At 45.3% G+C, this 15,942-nt stretch overlaps 1 protein-coding gene across 3 annotated transcripts in view; it reads left to right on the top strand.

The window, feature by feature from the left end:
- The window catches only part of LTA4H (leukotriene A4 hydrolase), a 322,194-nt gene that overhangs the window by 152,522 nt on the left and 153,730 nt on the right, over positions 1-15,942 (top strand). For all 3 annotated transcript variants that reach the window (XM_085653897.1, XM_085653898.1, XM_085653896.1), the window contains exon 11: positions 3,430-3,541. In XM_085653897.1, the coding sequence (XP_085510023.1) occupies positions 3,430-3,541 (112 nt within the window). The remainder of the gene's footprint in view (positions 1-3,429; positions 3,542-15,942) is intronic.

Below are 15,942 nucleotides of genomic sequence, written 5' to 3'. Positions count from 1 at the left end.
TCATGGAAGGCCTTAAACGAGTAATTCCTCCCAGGGCACCACCTTCCCCTGTATGGAATCTAAATTTAGTTCTTACACGACTAATGGGTCCGCCCTTCGAACCAATGCATAAATGCGAGCTACAGTTTCTCACCTGGAAAACAGCTTTTCTCGTAGCTATCACTTCCCTTAGAAGGGTTGGTGAAATACAAGCGTTCACTATACAGGAACCCTTCATACAAATACATCACAGCAAGGTCATACTTCGCACAAATCCGAAGTTCCTGCCCAAGGTCATTTCCCCCTTCCATCTCAATCAATCGGTGGAATTACCTGTCTTCTTCTCGCAACCTCAATCTGTTGCAGAAAGAGCCTTACACACACTCGATGTAAAAAGGGCCTTGCTATACTACATACAAAGAACGCAACCCTTCAGGAAGACTAAACAATTGTTCGTCTCCTTCTCTCCACCACATAAAGGCAACCCCATTTCTAAATCGGGGATAGCTAGGTGGATTGTAAAATGCATACAGATTTGCTACCAAAAGGCTAAAAGAACATTATCTGTTCCACCTAAAGCCCATTCTACAAGAAAGTTAGGGGCTTCTATGGCCTTTCTAGGGAATATACCCTTAGATGACATCTGCAAAGCAGCCACATGGTCTACACCGCACACCTTCACAAAACATTACTGTGTAGATGTGCATTCCAAGCAGCAAGCTAGAGTGGGCCCGGCTGTACTAAAGACACTATTTCAAACCACTGCAACGGATACCGGTTGTCGCCGCTAGGGTTGGGTACTGCTATATAATCTATGCTAACTGTACAATCTGCAGCTCATATGCCTCAAACGGAATATGCTACTTACCAGTATGCATCTGTTCTTGGCATGTAGAGCTGCAGAGTTGTACACGCCCACCCGCCTCCCCGGCTACCTGTATCCGTTCCAGTACATCTTATTTAGATACTACACACATGGGTTTCTCACTGTGATTACCAAGCTCCATCATTTCCCTGTTGGCGAAAAACAATCTGAGGATGGAGCCGAAGCCCATGCGCAGTACGGACCGAAGGAGGAGTCACCAAACTCGTGACTTCCAAAGACTGTCCAAGAAGAAAAACAAACTGCAAACATCCGGGCCCAACACCAGATGGCGATCTATGCTAAGTGTACAACTCTGCAGCTCTACATGCCAAGAACAGATGCATACTGGTAAGTAGCATATTCCTTCCTTGCAATCCAGACCATCGGATGAGGATTTCAGGGTGGGGTGAGCCGAATTGTGCGGGGTGTTTTCCCCGCGTTGTTCTGCTGGCTCCACGGCCTCAGCAAATCTGCTCCTCGGAGTCCTCTGCATCTCGGTAGATGCCAGGCTTCTGTGCTGGCTACGCTGGCATCTTCATGACCACGCCTGTGGCATGCCTCGTGGACTCTCCTACCTCCATTGTGCCATCAACATCCAGGACAACCCACAACTCCCAGAGGCCAGATGGCTGGTACCACTCCTCTCTCCAGCCTGATTCTCTGGTTCCATCTCCCGCACGGTCGTAGTGCCTCCTGTGGCAGCTTTCTTCTTGGCCAGTGTGACGATTGGCCTAAGGCCCTGAATCATTCATGTGTATAGGAAGCTGCGCAGCCGCATTCTACCAGCACCACCAAACGGGGGCACCCGGGGTGTTCTCCACATGGACCCATTCCTTCCGGGGCCATGAAGCAACCAGGATTCAAGTGCATTCTACTGCCAGGGGGCTGGGAGCTTGCTAGAGCACGTTAGCCATCTTGCTACGCCCCCCCATTTACATCATTTTTAATGCTACAGCTGAAAGATTGGCCGGTCTTAACTTATTTGTGCTATTTATTTCACATGATTCAGGTCCAGAGTTGAATCATGCCCTGCAGGAAAGCATTGAAGACCTGTACCTCACTCACTCAACAAAAAACAGCATCCACAGATAAATCACCTTGCCCTCCTGAATAGTAAATAATGGATCACATTTCAGATTGCCTGTTCAGGGATGTTCCTTTGCCTCTTCCTCAATCCTCGCATGCATTTGCCAGTCATTCACTTCGTTAAAAGGATTTCATTTTTAAAACTCCCAAATCCAGCAAGTCAAATTTTAATCTGCACATGATCATAGGCAGGAATTTTCATCTAAAGAATTTCAGACCTTGTCTCTCAGACGGAATAAAAAATTCTCCACACCTCCCCTCAAATTCATGAACCTCTAAGTCTGGTTAGGGAAGAGACACCTTTGCAACACCTTTAGTACATCTACTGAAAATATGGTTATTAAAAGTGGTTGTGAAGTTTTTACAAATATAGTAGCAAAAGGCTTTTGTAGATTAGTAATTGAACTAAATAAAACCTTGTGGTCTTTTAAATATATTAGATTTTCATTCACTTGCAGCCTAACTAAAAACAAAAGGAATTAAATTGATAAAGCCTACGCTACCATTGACTTCACGGTTTTACAAATGTTCTGGGCAGCGAATCAAACAGTGAATGGGCGCTATTGAATATTTCAGTCCTTTTAGAAGAACTTGGTTGTATTACGAAACATCCTTTGTGTCTAGTGTTATCTCTGATCTCACCTTTCTTCTTGCTTATTTGTCCTGCAAGTTGAGATACACTGTGAGCACCTGTTGGGTGGAAAGTACAGGAAACGTGCACCCTGGCTTCTGTATTAGTAGCTTTGACACACGTGCAGTATTACTTACAGGGTAGCATTGTTCCTGGATTTTGAGCATGGCAAGTTCTTTTGAGGATTTATTTCTTGCTCAAAATGGGAGCTTGAAAATCTTGATTGCAGTGATATAGATGGCGGTCAATTTGTTCCTGTTGCTTTTCCTTCCCAGAAGGCAATTTGATGGTTTGGCACTGGGTAGGTTTAGTTTTCATTTCATAAACCCTTGACCAATTTAAATCGACATATTAATACTGTGAATAAGAGCACGCATTTCACTGCTTAAGGACCCAATTTGATGTTTAGTGGACTAATTTAGAGTTGCAGCCAACACTTGGGCTTGACAATGCAGATTTGCCCTGCCTGTGCTTGCCATACTAGGGGATGTAAAGTCATATTGCAGGGAGAATTGTCCCTGTATAAAGTGGTTGCTTTCTTTCTCTGAAACAAACCCACTCTTTGGGGGCTTTTGGTTCTAACCAACCAAAATAAAAATGCCAGCGACCTTCTGCATGAAGTGCTCCCCCTGCCATTCATTTCAGACAAAAGTTCTCTTGGCGTGTTGGCAGAAGCACGTTTATCCCAAATTAACCACCAGTGCAGACTTTAACGCCCAGCAAGGCAGGCAGTTTGCCATGATGTAACCCCCATTGTTTACCACAGTTTTGCTTTTTGGTAATGATATCTTGGACTGCCATACTGCAGCTTTCCTTCCTACTGATTGGTATCACCGAAGCAAAAATCTAATACTCTGTATCTTCCTAGGTTGAATGAAGGTCACACAGTTTACCTGGAACGAAGGATTGGGGGTCGACTGTTCAGTGAAAACTTTAGGCATTTCCAAGCTCTGGGAGGCTGGAAGGACCTTCAAAACTCAGTAAGTATGCATGGTCTGATTCAAAATCTATTGCTGTTTTTGATTTTTTTTTTTTTTTTTTTTTTTTTTTTTTACATTATTATTGTTGTTGTCCAAATTATTATCATCTTTTCTGGAATGACTGCAAACTATCTGAAGCAGTCGAAACATGGACACCTTAATTGGCTTTGCCTGAAAAGAAATCGGGTATCTTAACTCCTGGGGCAAATTGACTCTTCAGCATCTTTCTTGCTTGTATCCGAACTCAGTGGGACACCCTGCAACCAGTTCACAAGGTCTGTCATTTTGCGTGATCTTAAGCAAAATTGTCACATTCTTTTTCACAGAACGTTGTTACAATAAGCACATTTTACCAATAGTGCTCAATCCAGGCTACTTTTACTTTCCTCCAGCATCCCATTAGATTTCACTAGTCCTCACCATGGTATCCTTTTGCCTGCTTTTCTGCAAAAGCATTCCTTCAGGTCTGGCTGAGAGATCACTACACAAAATGGAGAAACTTCAATATAAAGCAAAAATGGTTCATATGTGCTCTAACCAAAGACCACACCCTGATCATTGCAAAGGCTGTCTAAGAGAGAGCCCACTTCAAAACTAACTGGACTATTCACAAAGGAAGCTTACACTTGTGAGTAATTTATGTGTATTTGACCCTTTCACTTTTGAGTAACTTTACTACTTTTGGCTATTTACAAACTCAGTGTGTAAAGTTACTCTAAAGTGTAGAATTAATTTAAGTGCAAGTTATCACTGCCAAAAAGAAACCATAGCAAGCTCAGCACCACACATGACCAACCACTGATACTGCCAAACCCTCCCATAGAAAAAAGAGGAGACTGGGACTTAAAACAAAACACATAGACAATAATGTTAAATTGAATTATTTTAAATAGTTAAATTCCAGTAAATATCATTTATTGTTAAAAATGTATATTAAAAATAAAACATTTTGTTCGAGGCATATGAGCTGCAGATTATAGACTGTGCATAGATTGCCATCTGGTGTTGGGCCCGGATGTTTGCAGTTTGTTTTTCCTCTTGGAAAGTCTTTGGAAGTCACGAGGTCGGTGACTCCTCCTCTGGTTCGTATTGCGCATGGGCTTCAGCTCCATCCTTGGATTTTTTTCCGCCATCGGGCTCGTATGTAATACTTCGCGCTCCGGTTCCGAACTTTTCCAGTTCAACGATAGACGCAAAAATCCTCGCTCATCGAGCTCCTTCAGATAATAAATCATCTTAATCACCTTCTCTTCGGCACTTCTTCGATTCCGGTCGTCGACGGCAGCCTTCAGGCCTATTCCAGCGCCGGTCTCGGCTGATGGAAAGAACTCCCTTCAAGAAGTGCCCTCGATGTGGGTCCAAGTTTCCCCACACCGATCTTCATGAGGTGTGCAACCTCTGCCTCTCCCCTGAACACGAGGCCCGAGACTGTCCCGCCTGCAAGTCTTTTCGCTCTAAAAAGACTATTCGAGATCGGGCTAGACACAACATGGCGCACTCCTTGACCTCCGCTCCAGTCGACATCTTCGGGGACGACGTCGAAGCTCCGGGACAGCAGAACATCGAAGAAGAGGACGACTACCTCGTCAGTGCTTCCGAGGCAGACGACTTAGATGTGGAGGACATCACCCCGGCGCAGAGGGTCGGGAGTACAATATCCCCTCCCACACCGACACCCAAAAAGGCTTCGGTCACACCTTCGCCTTCGGGCCTAGGCAAGACCAAGGATACTGCTTCTCACACCCGTCTTCGGGCCCTGTAAAGAAGCCTATTAAGCCTTCCGGCAGCTCGGGCTCGAGCCAGCCGACCAGCGGTACCGAAAAACACCCTTCGGCACCGAAGAAAAGATCGGCCTCCATCTCCACACCGAACCCAGTACCAAAGCCTTCGGTGACGAAACCTGCCCTTCCTGTGCCGACCAAACATCACAAGGCCCTCGGCACCGACACTCCCGTGCCGAAGCCTTCTTCGGCACCGACCAAAAAATCGGAGGTCCCAAAGAAGCACGGCTTAGACAAGCCTGAAAAGCAGTCGGCCCCGAAAACTTTGGCGCCGACCGAACAACCAGTGTCGCAAGAACTTTTCACACCGGATCCTCTGCAAAAGACACTCACCAAGGATCCAAAAACTGGACATTTGACATTGTCTTCAAAAAAGAGACACTTGGACAAACCAGCTCCACCTCAACCTCCAAAGAGGAAAGACACTGCCACCTCCCCTTTCAGAGTGCCTTCCCCACCTCCTCCACCCTCCCCACCCCTGCCTCATCGTTCCCCAACCTTGTCTCCTGTCCCAGACGATTTAGGAGACCCTTATTATGATCCAGCAGATGTGCCACGAGACCCCACCCCTACTGGATCTCCAGACCCATGGGACGACTAACAATCCGGGCATCCCAGATGTCCCACAGGATGACCTTTTACCCATCTAGGCCATCCCCACCTGAAGATTCCTTAGGCTTTCACCACCTATTACAAAGGGCGGCACACTACCACGGGGTGGAGTTACATACTGACCCAGTGGAGGAAAATTTTCTCCTAGACCCCTTCGACAATGCACATAGGTCTACTGCCATTCTACCTATGTTAAAGGGAGTAATTAAACATGCACCGGAGGTTTTTAAAGACCCAGTCAGGGCCAGGGTCCTAAACCCCCGTATAGAGAAAAAATACAAAGCCGCCCCCACAGACCCTTCATACATGAAAGGCCCTGCACCATTGGATTCCCTAGTGGTATCTAAAGCTAGGAGGCGCTTAAATTCTCAGGCGTCAGGCGAAGCACCACCACCTGATAAAGAGTCCAAGCTCCTAGACGCGTCAGGGAAGCGCACTGCGTCACAAGCTGCCAATATATGGCGTATCGCCAACACACAAGCGCTATTGGCCAGATACGACAGAGCGCATTATGATGAGTTGGAGACCATCATGCACCATCTCCCTGAAAAATACAGGATTAGGGCTAATGAATTGATCCAAGAGGGAAAAACAATAACTAATACCTCTATACGCTGTGCCCTAGATGCAGCAGATACAGCCTCCAGGGCCATAAACACCAGTGTCCTTCTCTGTCGCCATGCCTGGCTCAGGGTTTCAGGTTTTAAACCTGAGGTACAAGCTTCTATATTGAACCACCCATTCGACCAAGATCATCTATTTGGCATAAAAGTTGATGAAGCCCTCAAAGATGAAAAAGATACTGACACGGCGAAATCCATGGGAGCCCTACAGTCACACACTCCTAGGCGCTCTTTTCGCCGCTCTTCCTTTCGGGACACGGGCAGAGGCTACTCCTCGGATAGTGCATCCACGTCCTCAAATCCCCTACTCAATCTACCTTCACAAAGGGTTATCAAAGAGGCGGATACAGAGGCAATAATAATAAGGGCAGAGGCAAGACCAATACCGCCCGCTCTGCCACACCTCCTGCCCAATGACTTTCCCCGCTCCCTCCAGACCATTCCACTCCAGTCGGGGGCAGAATATAACATTTCCTTCACGTCTGGGATACAATCACCTCCGACAGATGGGTGAACCAAATTATTCATTCAGGGTATTGCCTAGAATTAACATCTTACGCCCCCCCCCCCAACATTCCACCCAGGCAACGCCCTATGTCTCAAGAACATGCTACGTTACTAAAACAGGAGGTGATCTCCCTCCTGCAAAGCCATAGAGCAGGTCCCCATAAATCAACAAAATGTAGGGGTCTACTCCCTGTACTTTCTGATTCCAAAGAGACGAGACTCTACGACATATCCTAGATCTCAGACCTCTAAATACTTACATACATTCAGACCATTTTCACATGGTAACCCTTCAACCGGTTCTTCCACTCCTCTCCGAGAACGACTTCCTCACCACTCCGGACTTGAAAGACTCATACTTTCACATCCCAGTACACCAGGCTCACAGAAAGTACCTCAGATTTGTGGTGGACGGGCAACACTACCAGTTCAAGGTGCTCCCGTTCGGGGTAACGGCACCAAGGGTATTCACCAAGTGCCTAGCAGTAGTGGCTGCACACCTCAGACAGTACATTCAAGTCTTCCCATACTTGGACGACTGGCTAATAAAAGCCACGTCCTACAAACAATGTGTGCAACACACGGCCGCTACAATCCAACTGCTTCACCAGCTAGGGTTCACAGTGAACCATCAAAAGTCCCACCTGGTACCATCACACACAATACCTCGGTGCTACCATAGACACCTCAAAAGCCATAGCCTATCCCAATCCTGCCAGGATTGCAAACATACAGGCTCTGCGTCAGAAATTCATATTTCAACACTCTCTCCCAGCAAGAGTGTTTATGCAACTGATAGGGATGATGGCCTCTTGCATTTTCATAGTGCCCCATGCAACACTCCAGATGCGTCCACTCCAAGAGTGCTTAGCGCGGCAGTGGAACCAGGGGCAACTGACAGATCTGGTATTGGTAGACGGTCACACCCATCGCTCTCTGCAGTGGTGGAACACCACGAACCTTTCCAGAGTTCGACCGTTCCTGGACCCGGTTCCACAAATAATCCTGACAACATGCGCATCGCTCTCCGGCTGGGGAGCTCATCTGTTACATCTCACAGTACAGGGCACATGGACGCCGCAACAGAAGTTACTCCACATCAACCATCTGGAGTTACTGGCAATCTTCCTCGCCCTAAAATCCTTCCAGATGCAGATTTCAGGCAAGGCAGTCCTCATTCGCACAGACAACATGACTGCCATGTACTACATTAAAAAACAGGGGGGCACACACTCTCCACAGCTCTCTCAATTAGCACAGAGCATATGGAGATGGGCATTTCCACAAAAAATCTTTCTCCTGGCCCAACACGTCCCAGGAGTCAAACACCGTGGCAGATCTGCTCAGCAGACAAACGCAGCAGATCCATGAGTGGGAACTTAACCCACAGGTTCTTCACCCGTTCTTTCAGATGTGGGGGCATCCACAGATAGACCTCTTCGCCACCCACAAACAAAAAATGCCCAAGCTTCGCCGCCAGATACCCACACCCATTGTCCAAAGGCAATGCGATATGGATGAACTGGTCAAACAAATTTGCATACGCTTTTCCACCTCTCCCACTAATTACATTAGTGGTGCGAAAACTACAACAGCATTCCCTAACACTGATCCTAGTAGCTCCAACATGGGCCAGACAACCGTGGTACACCACACTGCTGGAACTCTCGGTAGTACCACACCAAAAAGCTGCACCTCTCACCATGCCTCCTAACCCAGAACCATGGAGAGATAAGACACCCGGACCCAGCTCAGCTCAACCTTGCGATCTGGCTCCTGAGGTCCTAGAATTCGGATACCTTAACCTTCCCCCTGATTGCAGCATAGCATGCCCTAGTAGTAGGGCGTCTAGCTTCCCTGATAATATTCATGCAAAGTGGAAAAGATTTGTTTACTGCCACAACACAATCAATCCTTTAAATGTGTCCATACAGCACATCATATGTTACTTGCTCCATCTACAAAGGTGTAACCTTGCATATACTTCCATTCGGTTACACGTCGCAGCAATTGCTGCTTATTTACAGAACAGGCAACACCTATAACTTTTCAGGGTGCCTGCTATCGAGGCCTTTATGGAAGGCCTCGAGTAATTCCACCCAGAGTACCACCCTCACCTGTCTAGCACTTGAATATAGTTCTCACAAGGTTAATGGGACCCCCTTTCGAACCATTACATAAATGTGAGCTGCAATTTCTCACATGGAAAAACAGCTTTTCTAGTGGCCATCACTTCCCTCAGAAGGGTTGGTGAAATACAAGCACTCACACCTTTTCTCCAAGTGCATCAGAACAAGGTTGTACTCCGCACCAACCCAAAGTCATTTCTCCATTCCATTTAAACCAGTCTGTAGAATTAGCAGTCTTTTTCTCACAACCTCAAACCGTTGCGGAAAGGGCTTTACACACACTGGATGTTAAAAGGGCCTTACTTTACTACATCCAAAGAACACAACCTTTCAGAAAAACCAAACGGCTATTTGTCTCTTTCTCTCCACCACATAAAGGCAACCCTATTTCTAAATCAGGGATAGCTAGGTGGATTGTAAAATGCATAAAGATTTGCTACCACAAAGCAAAACTAACGCTATCTGTTCCCCCCCCTAAAGCCCACTCTACAAGAAAGATAGGGGCTTCTATGGCTTTTCTAGGAAACATACCACTAGATGACATCTGCAAAGCAGCGACATGGTCCACATCGCACACCTTCACAAAACATTACTGTGTAGATGTGCAAACCAAGCAACAAGCTAGTGTGGGCCCGGCTGTACTAAAAACACTGTTCCAAACAACTGCAACGGATGCCGGTGGTCGCTGCTAGGGTTGGGTACTGCTATATAATCTATGCACAGTGTATAATCTGCAGCTCATATGCCTCGAACGGAATATGCTACTTACCAGTATGCATCTGTTCTTGGCATGTAGAGCTGCAGATCTATACACGCCCACCCGCCTCCCCGGCTACCTGTATCCGTTCCAGTTTATCTTATTTAGATACAACACACATGGGTTTCTTTACTGTTACTACTACTACTCTCCATCTTTCCCTGCTGGTGAAAATCTGAGGATGGAGTCGAAGCCCATGCGCAATACGAACCAGAGGAGGAGTCACCGACCTCGTGACTTCCAAAGACTTTCCAAGAGGAAAAACAAACTGCAAACATCCGGGCCCAACACCAGATGGTGATCTATGCACAGTGTATAGATCTGCAGCTCTACATATGATGCATACTGGTAAGTAGCATATTCCTTGTTTTCTGAAATATTTAGCAACCTTTATGAATTCATAAATTAAAGTAACTTTTTTATTTAAATATAATTAAACCACTGTTAATTCTAAACATCACTTTTAAATGCCATTATTGTATAAAAGTTTATACTTTGATGGGAATTTATTTTTTAATTTAAACTTCAGAAAAATATTTTTAACTGAAATTAACGATTTAAGTTAAAAATGCGTTCATGTAGCTTTTTCCTTTATATATGTAGATATGGAAAATTAATTTGCAGTAATACTTAACACTTATTTTTGCTAATATTATAAATGTTAATAAAGGGTTTACAATTTCCCTATAGTTTACCATAGGCAAAGCTCTACCCCAGCTGTGGAGCCTCCATATGGTAAAGTATAGGAAAAAGTAATAAAGTTTATTTAGCTGGAAACAAAACTATCGCGCATTGTCACATAGTGACAGACGCTTTACTAACATTAAATGGCCAATTTTTAGTTGGTGATTGCTATAAAAAGTTGTTAAAATCAAAATAATGCTATGAATCTTGGCCCTAGGCAGTGTAATGTGTGTCAAAATGATTCTACCACAAAATGTTCTTTATTACGCTGCCTTTTTTACCACATCATTGAGTCACCCCTGGGGCTTTATTTGGTCCTGTTTTGCTGCAAAATTCCAGTGTTCCTGTATATACCAATGATTAAAAGGAGGGAGGGACATTTCCCCTTCTTGTAGTAGTGCCAATGGCACTTTGTAACAGGACGGCCGATTTTCTGGTAACGCACAAAAATAATACATAGTGATATTGTTTGTCCTATTCTCCATTTTCACTCTCCCACGCTACCGAAGAAATAAATGAGCTGTCAAACAGGTCATCATTGATATTTATCCTGTTGTCTCTTTCCCATTACAGCAAGAATGTTTTGAGATTGTGTCTCTTTGAACCTCCATGTAATTAATAACACAATAGACTACTGGAAAGTTTCTTTGTTTACGTTTTTAAAATGTATTTCACATCTTTTACCAGTTTGTCTACAGCAGGCTTTTACGTCATCAGATTTTCGTTCACTCCCATAGTGGTGTGTGGGAATGGGAATTGGGGTTGGTCTATAAGAGCAGGGGTATCAAAGGTGTGCGTGACCTGTTCATTTCATGTGAAACCAGATATAGATCCACACACCACTAGGAGTTTCCCGACTATTGCATTTAAAAAATCTGATCATCAGACTTCGCAAACAAACTCTTTTGTTGGCTTCTCTGCATGATTGGGGATGAACTGCAAAATTCGTATGTCATCCAAAAGCTTTCGTTGTCAGCAAAGAGAAAATATTGATGCCAAAAAGCCTCTCAGTTAGCTGTCCTGTTAAAATTTTAAAAAAATAGTCTGCTGTCATCACCCATTCATGTGGCTCATTTTCAAACAGTCTTATAGCTCCTCCCAAGGTATTACTGAATACCTCCAAAGTTACTTACAAAAACCTCTCCAAAAACCAAAGAAAAATGTCAAACTCTTCTCTACAATGCGTTTTGGTAGCCATGCACCGATACCTATTGCTAGGATAAAAAATTATTACTCTTAGATGTAAAATACAGACCAATGGTAAGGTGAAAGATACCATCAACTACTGAATTAAATTTGCCTGCTCCTTCCGAATCGAGGCAACTAGAATGGCTTAAGCAACTCCAATTACCTTAATTGTTTACCATAGGTTGTTACAAGTATTGCCCACCCAATGGGCTGGCTACACAATATGATAGAAGACTGCATACATCTGAAAAAGACATGTTAGTGATTGATTCCTTTCCTTAGAATATCCCCAGGCATCAGACTGGATCTGGAAAGTTTTTTTTGTTGGCAGTACCCTTGCGTGTCAGTAGGTGGCGTTGTGCGGCTAGGCGTCCGTCGCTGACGTCGTATGCGCCGAGATGACGTCACGGAAACTACTTGGGCGCCACCCATGCGCGCTGACGCCAGTTCTTTTCCGCGCCAGTAAGCGCAGATCCGGTTAGAGCACGTACCTCAGTCACTTTTTAGGTCTTGCTGAGCTATGCGCTGCTCGGAGAGCATATAGTATATGGGTTTTCAAAGTGCTACCCACAATATTTTGCAGGCCTGAAGCTTGAGTGCACGATGGCGTGCACATCTGCTGCTCACACTCCCTCCACCCTTCTCCCCCTCCCTTTTCGTCAGCTTTAATCAGGCTCCTCTGCTGCTGGCATTCCCCCCTCCTCGCCCAGCCCTTCTTGTCACCTCGGCTTGCACTCACCCCTCCTTTCTCCCCTTGCGGCCGCTTTGATGTCCTCAGTGAGCCGCGCGGCCAATGCTTGTATTGTTAGTGTCTGGAGCTCTGGGCCACTGTACGAACCAGAATGTGTTGTCTGGAACAAAAATTGTGCCCCCAAAACTCCATGAATGCAGTAGTCATATGTAGACCTTTTCAGAGCACACACACGCGATGAGATTAATACTAAAATAGCACACACTGATGTTTTACATAGCACTTCATATCAGAGGCACTGTTTGTAAGAGCCCTCAATGAAAGGTGTTAGCTTTGCACATATTTAAGGTACTTTATTTCCTACCGACGGAAGACAGAGTCCAAAGTCTCAAAGTTGTGACCTGCGTGTTATGGAATCAATGGTTTAACTCGCTGAGCCATGGAGCTGCCTTACAAACCACTTAATAGGAAGTGTTAACCAATGAGAAGCCATTTTACGAGCCTTACAATAACTAATGATTGAATTGCATTGCAGGATAAATTGACATGTTTGCAGCAAGTTTATAAAGTTTATAAAGCAGGAATTAAAAGCGCCCAAGCGGAGTATTGCGGAGGAAAGATTATCTCCACGTCATACTCCCCCAGGGACTTTTTTAAAAATTATGAAATCCCTTATCAAACCCCCTGCGCCTCCACTGCCATCAGAGGATGTCTTAGGACAGTGTACAAGGTTGGCACCATTTTTTCATAAGAAAATTGACATCTACTCCACCTTTACTCCTCTCTTGATCTCAGTAATGACCCCTGCAGAGGCAGAGCCCCGTTTTTCGGAGCCCCTCATTGAGACCATCCCTCATATGGATATAAACTCCCTGAAAACATACATGGAGCAGCTGAAATCTGGCTCCCCAAGAGATGCAGCATCTCCTGTGACCCTCAATCGGGTTTCTGACTGTCGCACCAACTTTTTTGGAGCTTATTAACAGTTCGCTGTCCTCTGGAATTGTGCCATCCTTATGGAAGCGAGCTATGGTCAGAGCATTACTGAAGAAACCTTCCCTGGACCCTGAAGTGTTTGCCAATTTCACTCTTACCAGGGATCGCAAAGATATGCGAAAAATATGTTAATCATGTTCTCTCCACATTTCTGGAGGGGAATGAACGTTTACACCCCTCCCAAACGGGTTTTAGACCCCAACAAGGCACAGACAGCCTTGCTAGCTGTGGTCGAAGAAGCCAGGAAATTGTAGACAGTGGCGGGTCCGCAGCTATTATATTGCTCGATCTCAGTGCGGCATTCGACACTGTTAACCACCAACTTCTGATCACAAGACTTAGAGAGGTTGGGGGGGTCAGGAATCCTACTTAAATGGCTTGAATCCTTCCTGACAGGTATTTTTAGGTCTTTGAGGGTAGTACTAGCTCTGAAAGAATGCCACTACGATGTGGAGTGCCGCAGGGCTCTTCACTGAGCCCTACACTTTTTTATGTCTTTTTTTTCCCTCATAGCGGCTAAAGGCTGGAATCCGCTCCCAGATCATATCTGACTTGGGACTAATCATCTCATTTTTCGCAAACAACTGAAGACCCTGCTGTTCTCCGGAAGTGTCTGACTGCTTGATTGTTTGGCGGCTTGTCTCTAGCGCTGGGAGGCCTATGGTAGCCATGCGCTCTATGTACCATTCATTCATGTGCACAACCCACAGAGCTACTTTACCCGGACTCAACTTGTGAAACATAACACACTGTAACACTTTCCGCTGGCGCCATCAAACTATCCTGCATAAAATACTCACTTGTGAAGCAAGCGTTAGACGCAGTGCTTTGCAATGGGTAGTTTATGCTTCTGAATTCCTTTATGACTCCGTGAGCAGGGATTACGCACAGATCTCTCCAGCAGTCCATTACTTACATGAGCATCCTTACCAGCCTCACGCACATCCTATGGCGTACTGGACACGCACACAGATGCTTGCAGAAGGTTCCCTCGCTATTGAGTATTATTTGACCAATTAGCACAGGTAGAATAGATTTTCTCTCCACATTTTCCTTATGAATGTTATCCTTATCAATTTCTTTCGCCCACGGTTTGTGTAGTGAAGGCATATGTGCTGGCAGACCAGGCACACACTGTCATCGGCTCTGCCCACCCTAGCCCCCCCACTCCACTCCCACCCAATTTCTGAGTACCGGCTGCTTACTGTTTCCATATTCCACACTGCATCAACACGAATCGCACAACACCTTCTCTTTAACTAGCCCACGCCTACTGCCTTTGTCAATGCTTATTGGTGGTAGCCATGCAGATCTCAATCAGTAAAGTTTTACAAAAAAAAGCACGACTACACAAATGAAGTATTGTCAAAGCAAAAAGGCTGGAAACCACCGCTAGACTTGGTAGCTTTGCCGGTTGTTGTTTACGGTCTTGCTTTTCAAAGCTTTAAGTGGGCCGGGTCCCTCCGGGTCTCTCAGACCCGCCAGTGAATAAAAACACTGATCTAGTTCTGAAACATGAAAGTAAAGCACGTTACAGTAATCCACATCAGCAGTTTAGTTCCCCTTTAGATTTCACATGTTTCATTTACTCTTGCATTCCCTGATAGTGTTAGCTATTTTCATGATGTGATGCATACAATGCAGTTTTTTGTTAAGCCACACCCTGAATTCTACAAGACCCCCCTTATACACACATTTTTCCTCCTACTTAGACCCCTGCTGATTTTGCTTTTATGGACCAAATAGAAGTCCAGACCAGCAGCTTTGTTAAACGGCAGCCAACTGCTTCTGCAACAATACAGACCCATGTCTGTGTCACAGGCAGAGAGTTTAACAGCTCTTCTAATTGGCTGCTACCATGCAATCAGAATGGTCCTAACAAAGTGTGCTTTTCTAATAAGTAGAAGAGTGGCCCATCAGATTGCTGAACGAAGACCACAAGACAAGAATAGTTCCATATTTAAGGGCCATTCTGATTGGGTGTCGGGTGCCAGTCAGAATATCCTGGATAGACAATGTCTCTGTGACTGTGCCACTGTTTGTGGTCCAGGGAGGCCATACCACCACAGCATCACTCGGCGCCACCGCAGCATCATTCAGCATCACCTCAGCCTGCTCTCAGAATCTGGCATCTGTTGATTTCTCCCCTAGCGTCTGGCCACTGCTAGTGTTATAATACAGGTACTAGTTCCCAACCTTCACCCTCCGATTGTTTATGCCCCCTTTGGAACGGGCAGAAACAAGTTGCCAGCATTGCAAGAACAAAAGACTGAGGGTTTTTTATTGTGAATATTTTTTTCATTATGGTCGTTCAGTTGTACATAATGCCATCTTGGTCATCTAGAAGGTAACAAAAATGCTTCAGACACTTTTAATAAAACTTTTCAGCATGCTGCACAGCAGCCACACTTCTCTACAGCACAGCTTAAAGAC

The sequence above is a fragment of the Triturus cristatus genome, chromosome 4_1, assembly GCF_964204655.1.
Source record: "Triturus cristatus chromosome 4_1, aTriCri1.1, whole genome shotgun sequence".
Lineage (NCBI taxonomy): Eukaryota > Metazoa > Chordata > Amphibia > Caudata > Salamandridae > Triturus > Triturus cristatus.
Note: the sequence above shows the minus strand (reverse complement) of the source record. Positions and strands in the feature narration are given on the sequence as shown.